Source organism: Dipodomys merriami, unplaced genomic scaffold, assembly GCF_024711535.1.
Source record: "Dipodomys merriami isolate MVZ:Mamm:240054 unplaced genomic scaffold, mDipMer1.0.p SCAF_39, whole genome shotgun sequence".
NCBI classification, from domain to species: domain Eukaryota; kingdom Metazoa; phylum Chordata; class Mammalia; order Rodentia; family Heteromyidae; genus Dipodomys; species Dipodomys merriami.
In genome coordinates this window covers 11,501,007-11,508,906 of record NW_027205492.1, presented here as the reverse complement: position 1 = coordinate 11,508,906, position 7,900 = coordinate 11,501,007, and the positions used below count along the sequence as shown (strand labels likewise).

Below are 7,900 nucleotides of genomic sequence, written 5' to 3'. Positions count from 1 at the left end.
CCAGCGGGAGAACAGCAGACCTGCTTTATTCGGTACCATACCACCACGTGCCCAACTAATCTCAGCTCTCTCCAGATGACACCGAGTGTCAGGTGGGACCTGGCGGTGGATGGGGGGGTGCCAGCGGTGAGGCCACGGCCTGGGTCCTAGCCTCAGTTTCTCCTGGGGACTGTGGGCGCTATGGCCTCCGTGGCAGGGCTGTCCACGCACGCAAGAAACCTGGGCCTTTCACTACCGAAGCAGCCACGCAGCGGCCGCGATGTTGTGGTGTGGAAAGGAGACAGCACGTGGCGGCGGAAGCAGCGAGCCGAGCTCAAAGGGACCACAGGGGATGGCGGGTGGCAGGACAACTTTATATCACGCGAGCGCGCAGGGCAGGTGGGCCGGGGGGCGGGGCTGCTCAGAAGCAGTAGGACGTGTGGGTGACCCAGTGCGCAGACTCCTCCTTGGAGCGCTTGGCGGAGCTGTGTGTGGTGAAGAGTGACTTGTAGGCTTCCGACTCCTCGCTGTCGGCAATGGATCTTTTCACGGCTCCCGGCGCTGCCTTCCCAGCTTTTCCAGGAGCACCTCCATTAGTGGCTAGAAAAGAAACGGCCCAACTTTCTCAGCTGAAGCTCAGGCCGGGTCCTGGCTGGCGGGAGTGCTGGCCCGCGCCTGGCTGGCATCTCCCGAGCGGTGGCCATGGCTCCCGTGGTGGCCGGGCCCGGGGCGGCTCCCTCCCAGGACGCCGCCGCACCGGGCGCTCTGCAGGCAGGCGCCGCACAGCCCACAGCTTAAACTGCGTGAGCTGTGGGCCGGCTGCGCCTGTGAAGCGAATGCTGTTTGCTTGAAGTGGGGGTGGTAAATGTCAGGGTCTGGGCTGGCGCTGGGCCGGCAGCGGGGCAGGGGCTGGAGAGGACTGCGTGGCACCGGTGGAGCCGGCTGTGCCAAGACCAGGAGGCGGCCACGGTCCCGAGCCGTGCACAGGGCACTGAGCGTGTCTGAGCGTGTCTGAGTCGGCTGGGTGGCCTCTGGCCACACACAGTCACCACCTGGGACAGCACGCGGGACACGCTGCTTCCTGCCCTCCCTCGCGTGGCCGCAGGCCTTCCTTCCACCCCCAGCTCCTCCGTGGGACTCACCTGCACTTTTGGGGGCTGAGGCTGGCTTCTCTTTGGGGTCGGAGCCGCTTTCCTCGGCCCTGCCAGGCTTCACTTTGGATGGCCCTGGGCATTCTGGAAAAGAAACACAAACCAGCAAAGCGGGCCGTTGTATGGGCCGTTGTATGGGCCGTTGTACGGGCCGTTGTATGGGCCGCGGGCCGAGGTGCTGCCGTTCTAGCTCTAGCACTCACCTTCGGTGGCTCCCGCCTTCGAAACACACTCCACGCCCTTGGGCTTCTTGGTTTTCTGCAAGAGGAAAGAAGCGGGGGAAGCGTTAGACGTGGTGTGGCGCCGAGCCTCCTTGTGGCCGGTGGTCTTGGCACAGCAAACCCGGCGCTGGCACCGGCCAACTCTGACCCAAGCCTCCATGTGCATGCGGGTCTGCGCGAGGGCCTCCTGCTGGGGCGGGACGCCAGTGCCACTCACTCAGTGGCCACTGGGGACCGATGCCCACAGCGGGCAGAGCAACGCGGGTGCGCAGTCCAGCAGCACAGCATGGGCTACGTCCATGGACTACGTTCAAAGCTCTCAATTACTTCTAGCTTTTTTTTTTTTTTTTTTTTTGTCAGTCATTCCTGGGTCTTAAACCCAGGGCCTAGCTGTTGCCCGAGCTCTTTTTGCTCAAGGCTAGCACTCTACCACTTTGAGCCAAGCTCCACTTCTGGTTTTCTGGTGGTTAATTGGAGATCAGACTCTCACATCCAGATTTTCCTTTGAACCACGATCCTCAGAGCTCAGCCACCAGAGTAGCTGGGATTGCAGCACCTGGCTCTGGTTAGGTTCTTAGGCACTAGAATTGTGATATGTTAATTGCTGGTCAGCAAGAATGGAAAGAAAGGAGCCATTTTAAAATCACACAGCCATGTCTGCACTGACTCAACTGCAGAGACAGGACTGCGTTCGTTTAGTTTACTAAAGCGTCACTTTTGTGGTGGTAGCAAGGCCAGAGAGCCACATTATTTCAGACGACCATCTCCACCTGCTGAACACTGAAGGGTCCTTCTCGGGCTCGGCCTCCCACTGAGGGGCGGCACCTCTAAACCAGGCCGACGCCAGCCGTCCCCGCTGGCGGGAGGGACAGGGCGGCGTGTGTGTGGAGGGCCAGTCACTTCCGCTGAGCTCTGACCAATCGGCAGGAAGCCTGGGACAGGGAAATGTGCTCAAATAAATGGGACAGAGCTCCATGAAAACCCCAGTAGCTTCTTCAGTGTTCAATTGCCCCCTCGTGTGTGTTTGTGCATGTGTGTGCGCGTGCATGTGCACTTGAACTCAGGGCTGGGTGCTGCTCATAAATACCTGCACTAGCTAGCTAGTATCCGTGCCTACTCAGTGAATCGTTGTATGAAATGCGCTGCTGGCCTCGGCCGCTCTGAGGGTTAAGCTCAGGGCGCCTCCTGCCAGGCAGGTGCCTCCTGCTGAGCCGCGCCCCAGCCCTCCCAGCGCCAAGACTGCCCCATCCCCGCACGACCCGGCCGCTCCGCTGTGTGCCCTGTGTGGGGCGCTGTCTACGCTGTCACTCGTGGTGGGGCCGAGTGTGGACGGGTACCACGGTGCCCGGCACGGGCAGGTGGGGGTGGACCCACACGCTCAGAAGCTGCCAGCAGCCTGGGTGAGGGCTGGGGCGGGCTCTGGGGAGCGCTGGCTCACCCGGCCGCCCCGGCCCACAGCCCATGGCCCACGTGTCTCACCTTCTCCAGCCTGGCCCGCAGCCGCCGCTCCTCCATCCTCGTCTGGAGCTCCTCCACATCCTCCTTGGTGCCGTTGAGCACGATGACGTCGTCGTCCTGGAACGCGGTCCCGCACTGCAGGGCGAGGGGGAAGACCGTGGGTCAGATCACCGCTGCTCCCGGCCCTCTCCATGGCCGAGGGCCACCTAGGAGGGAGGGCAGGGCCGCTGCGAGGCACGGCTGGCCCCTCACCCCCCAGCCCCCTGCAGTTAGGGCCTTCTCAGCTAATGCTGCCTGCACAGTGGGCTCTATAGGAATGTCAACGTTTGCTTTTATTTTGGTCACGTGTGCCGTGGACACCACTAAACGGGACAGAAATCACAACACTTACTGAAAAGCAGTGCACGTCTCAGCTCTGCACATTCATTCAAAGCCAGCCAGCCAGCCAGCCAGCCAGCCAGCCAGCCAGCCAGCCAGCCAGCCAGCTCCACGGTTGTCCTTTGTGTTCTTATTTGAGGCGGTTTCAGCATACAGCACAGGCTGCCTTGACTGTACCTTCCTCCCAGGAGGTAGCCCAGGCCTGCCTCAAATTCTCATCCTGCTCCACCTCGAGTGCTGGGATTATAGAGGTGTGCCACACTGCCTGGCTCTAGGTCGTAATATTTCTTATAAATGCTTTTTTAAAAAAAGAGTCGGGAAATGTCAAGAGGGAACTGTGGTGGACACGGGCGTGCGTGTGCTACACCTACGTCGTTCACAGCCAATGGGACAGGGCTCTCGGTGTTTCCTTACAAGCAACACCTGTAAGGAACAGCTGCTGTTGGTGTCTGACCCAAGCACACCTGTGTGGCACGGCTGTTCTGTCATACCTGTCCGCCCCCTGCAGAGGGCGCGCGTGGCTGTGAGCGTAGACCTGTCTGCCTTCGGGAGCACCTGCGCTCTTCCTCGGTGCTCCTCCGCCTGGTGATGGCTCGGGTTCTGCCCACAGGCCGCTCCCTAACTGCTGACGGGTCAAGGGCCAGCGCCAGCGCCAGCACAATGCTATGGGGCTTCCAGCCCTGGCTTTGCTCACAAAGCCTGAGGAGGGGTGGGTACCCAGACGCCCCACCATGGCCACACATGTGGCCCCCCGCCATGTACATGTGAGCTCTGGGGTAGTGTGGCTCAGGCTCTCTGGTCGGCGGGAATCGCCAGCTCTCCCCCCTCTCCTTAGGAACACATACACGTGACTAGAGTAGACTTTACCACGCAGGAAAGCTGCGCTCAGCTCAGCTCAGCTCAGCCCGCAGTCTCAGACCCCAAGGGTGGCTGTGGGCTGTCCCCGGAGCCCGGCCGTCCTGGTGCAGTGCTTTGTTTACCCAGCTCTGAAGAAGCTCAGAGAAGCCACGGCAGCATCGCCTGCGGCATCCCCGCGTGAGAGGCGCCGGGGCCCCGGGGGAGGCAGGGGCAGCGCGGCCGAGCAGGAGAGTGCAGGGCGGTGGCCGGCACCGGCAGGGCAGAGCCTCTCACCCCATGCGTGCGTGCGCACAGCGGCAGCTCAGCAGCTCCGGTGGTAAGTGCCCTGCTACCTGCTGTGACTGAATGGCAGGCTCTCCCCGGGCGGCTGAGGCAGGAGGGCCAGGCCCGGGACTACAGGGGGGCACGACCATGCCTGTCTTTCTTGGTCCCTCTATGGCACTAGAATAGGATGCCTGAACATCAGGCAGACTTGGAATGCAGGCATGCGGGAACCTTTCCCTCACCACATGCTCCGCGTCTGGCCTAAACCAAAGGCGAGTGGAGTATTCTCACCAAGGCAGAACCACCGATCATTCCATTTAAAGTGTAAGTGTGTGTGTGTGTGTGTGTGTGCGCGCACAATCACACACCAGTCTTGGGGCTTGAACTCAGGACTGAGCTTTTTTGCTCAAGTCTAGGGCTCTGCCGCTTGAGCCACAGCTCCACTTTCTGTTGTTTTTGGTGTGATTAATTGGAGAGAAGTCTCATGAACTTTCCTATCGAGACTGGCTTCGAACTGTAATCCTCAGTTCTCAGCCTTTGCATAGCGAGCAGCACAGGTGTGAGCCGCCAGCACAGGTGTGAGCCGCCAGCACCAGGCAGGGCTGTTTTTGGTTTTTTGCCTGTCCTAGGGCTTGAACTTAGGACCTGGGCTGTCCCTGAGCTTCTTTTGCTCCAGGCTAGCGCTCGTTAACACGTGAGCCTCTGTGCCACTTCCTCCTTTTTCTATGTCTGTGGTACTGAGGAACGGAACCCAGGGCTTCATGCATGCTAGGCAAGCACTCAACCACATTCCCAGCCCAGGCAGGACTGTTTTTAAGGAATGTACATTCCCCACGGAGGGGGGGTGGAGGGGGAATCACGTTTACTAAATACACCTTTCATTATGGCTAAAAAACGTTGCAATCACAGTACAGAACCCCCCCGCCCCCAGCAGTCCAAAGTGGCTGAAGCAGCAAGTTAAGACAGATTGTGGAGGCCACGCCTCAGGTGCTCAGGCAGACGAGGATCCCAAATTCAAAGTGAGCCTGGAACAGATGTCGTGGCCACCGTGGGGGCTGTGACAAGCTGACACCTAAGCCACCGCTCTCCCGGCTCTGCAGAAGTCAGCTGCCCCAAGGACAGGCCACCCAGACGAGGCTCCTCTGTGCGTTATGGAAAGCGCTGAGAATGCTGCCCGGGGTGGGGTCTACGCCAGGTCTATGCGTCACCTGCACGCCCAGGGACGCACGACCTCTGCAGCAGGAAGGAATAAAACCCCATCCCCTCCCCTCCCCACCTCCGGGGAGAGCCGACCCCTACTGCATTTAAACAGTCTCCTTCCCGGGCAAGTTCGGTTTCTAAGGTGGATTTGCTTAGTTTAGAGATGAGATAGAAAATATGCAAACTATAAGTGGGAGTGTTAGGTTTGTGCAGGCAAGTACTAGAATTTCATAACAGGTCTTTCCAAGTAGGCTATGAGGTTTGAGGAACATTTACTGAATCATCACAAAATACCCCACCCCTTGACATTTGGGGAGCAGCTACCTCTCAGTCCCTAAGCCTGTTGGGTAAAAAGAAATTACAATAAAGGTAAATGCAACATTAGAAAGTCCAAGCCAGGCACAGCGCTCAAGCCTACTCCTAGCTATCGGAGAGGGAGAGCCTGGGCACTGCGTGGTTTGAGGCCAGCCCGGAAACAAAAGCTCACAAGCCTATGTTTCCCTCAACTGGAACCTGTGTTTCCAGTGCTGTCACCCCGCTACAGGGGCAGCAAAATGACACAGTACAGTGGTGCGCGCCTGGCATCCCAACCGTCAGAACCAGAACCACAGCCCACGCTGGGCATAAACGGAGACCCTACCTGGAAAAAGGGGCTGGAGGCAAGGCTCATGTGGTAGGACACCAGCCTAGCAAGCACGAGCCCTGAGTTCTATCCTCAGTACCATAAAAAACACAACCAACCTATAATTAGTTTTGGGGTTTTCTGTTTTTTTGCTGGTTCCGAGGCTTGAACTCTGGGCCTGGGGGCTGTCCCCAACCTCCTTTTGCTCAGGGCTAACATTCTACCTCTTGGGCCGCAGTGCCACTTCGTGGTGTGAGCCACCAGCACCCAGTTTTTATTGTGTCAGAACTTAAGAACTCAAGGATAACTTGGAATGCTTTCTCCAAATAACATTTGTAATGGTGACAGGAGAGACAAGAAAGTGCTGCCGCGTCTGAGGGAAACACCAGTCAAGACAACAGGCTTGCCAGGCGCCGGTGGCTCAGTCTGAGCTCTGAGGGGCGAAGCTGGGAGCCAGACCAGGCAGAAGAGTCCCAGTGAGACTCCTATCTCCAAGTAACCACTCAAAAACTGGAAGTAGAACTATGGCTCAAAGCGGTAGAGCGCTAGCCTTAAGCAAAAGGTATTAGGGACAGCGCACAGGCCCCGAGTTCAAGCTCCACAACTGACCAAAAGAAAAAAAAAGGGCAACAGGCTTTTTACTTGTTACGGAAGCCGAGGTGCCAGTCACGGAGGCGCAGCCCCACCTCATTCCTGAGCCCAAGGACAATGACCAGGCCAGGAAGGTGGCACCCACAGATACCACCACTGCCCTTCTGCCACGCCCACCGAGGAGCCCACTGGAGGTCGGGGCAGGCCCCATGCTAGCCTCCAGTGATGAGGACATGACCCTCTCTTGTCTGCAATCGAGCAGGTCCTCCCTAGAAACAACTCATGCTCTCGTGCCAGCAGGCTTGTACCTGCGATGGCCACACAACGCTTCATGTCATTTCCGTTACTGGAAGATGGGAGCAGGCACTGCATACACCCCAGGCTCCACACCTATCACTCTTGGGGAACCACCGCTCAGATTAGAGGGTTACCCTGGCAACAGCCAACCACACCCAGTGTTGACACAGCTGTCTGCTGCTGCAAACACTTTGGGAAACACAGTTTTTTTTTTTTTTTTGGTTGGTCGTGGGGCTTGAACTCTGGGCCTGGGCGCTGTCCCTCAGCTCTTCAGCTCAAGGCGAGAGCTCCACCACTTGAGCCACAGCACCACTTCCGGTTTTCTGGGTGCTTTATTGGAGATAAAAGTCTCATGGACTTTCCTGCCCAGGCTGGCTTAGAACCGCAATCCTCAGATCTCAGCCTCCTGAGTAGGTAGGATGACAGGCGTGAGCCACCGGTGCCCGGGTGGAAACAGACACATGGAGCCAGCCACTTTACTACCTGACATTCACCCAAAGAAACAGACGTATCTTTCTGCCACACAAAGACTCGCGCTTAATGCTCACTGTATAATTGCAATGTTCAAAACCTAGAAATACTGAAATGTCCACAAGCAGCTGAATGAATAAGAAAACTGGGCCTGAGTGCATAAGGATGTAGCTCAGCGACACAGCACTGGCCTGGCGTGTGAGGGCCTTAGATTCCACTTCCAGCCCCCCATCCACCACCAAAAAAGGGCTGGAAATGGGACTCAAGCGGGGGAGCGTCTTCCTAGTAAGCTCAGCACTCTGAGTTCAAATCCCAGTACTGATGATAAACGTAATGCAACCATAAGGATGAGTTCAGAGGCAGTGTTACCGGTGAAGGCCAGGAGAGACGTGCACGCTGTATACATGACA

The 7,900-nt window shown here is 58.0% G+C and overlaps 1 protein-coding gene across 1 annotated transcript in view; it reads right to left on the bottom strand.

Moving 5' to 3' along the window:
- Positions 1–7,900, bottom strand: part of Rtf2 (replication termination factor 2) — a 28,061-nt gene continuing 20,161 nt past the window's right edge. The window contains exons 6-9 of the mRNA XM_069990042.1: positions 2,831–2,944; positions 1,334–1,388; positions 1,122–1,214; positions 1–579 (exon numbers count right to left, since the gene is read on the bottom strand). Coding sequence (XP_069846143.1) covers positions 401–579; positions 1,122–1,214; positions 1,334–1,388; positions 2,831–2,944 — 441 coding nt within the window. The 3' untranslated portion in view covers positions 1–400. The remainder of the gene's footprint in view (positions 580–1,121; positions 1,215–1,333; positions 1,389–2,830; positions 2,945–7,900) is intronic.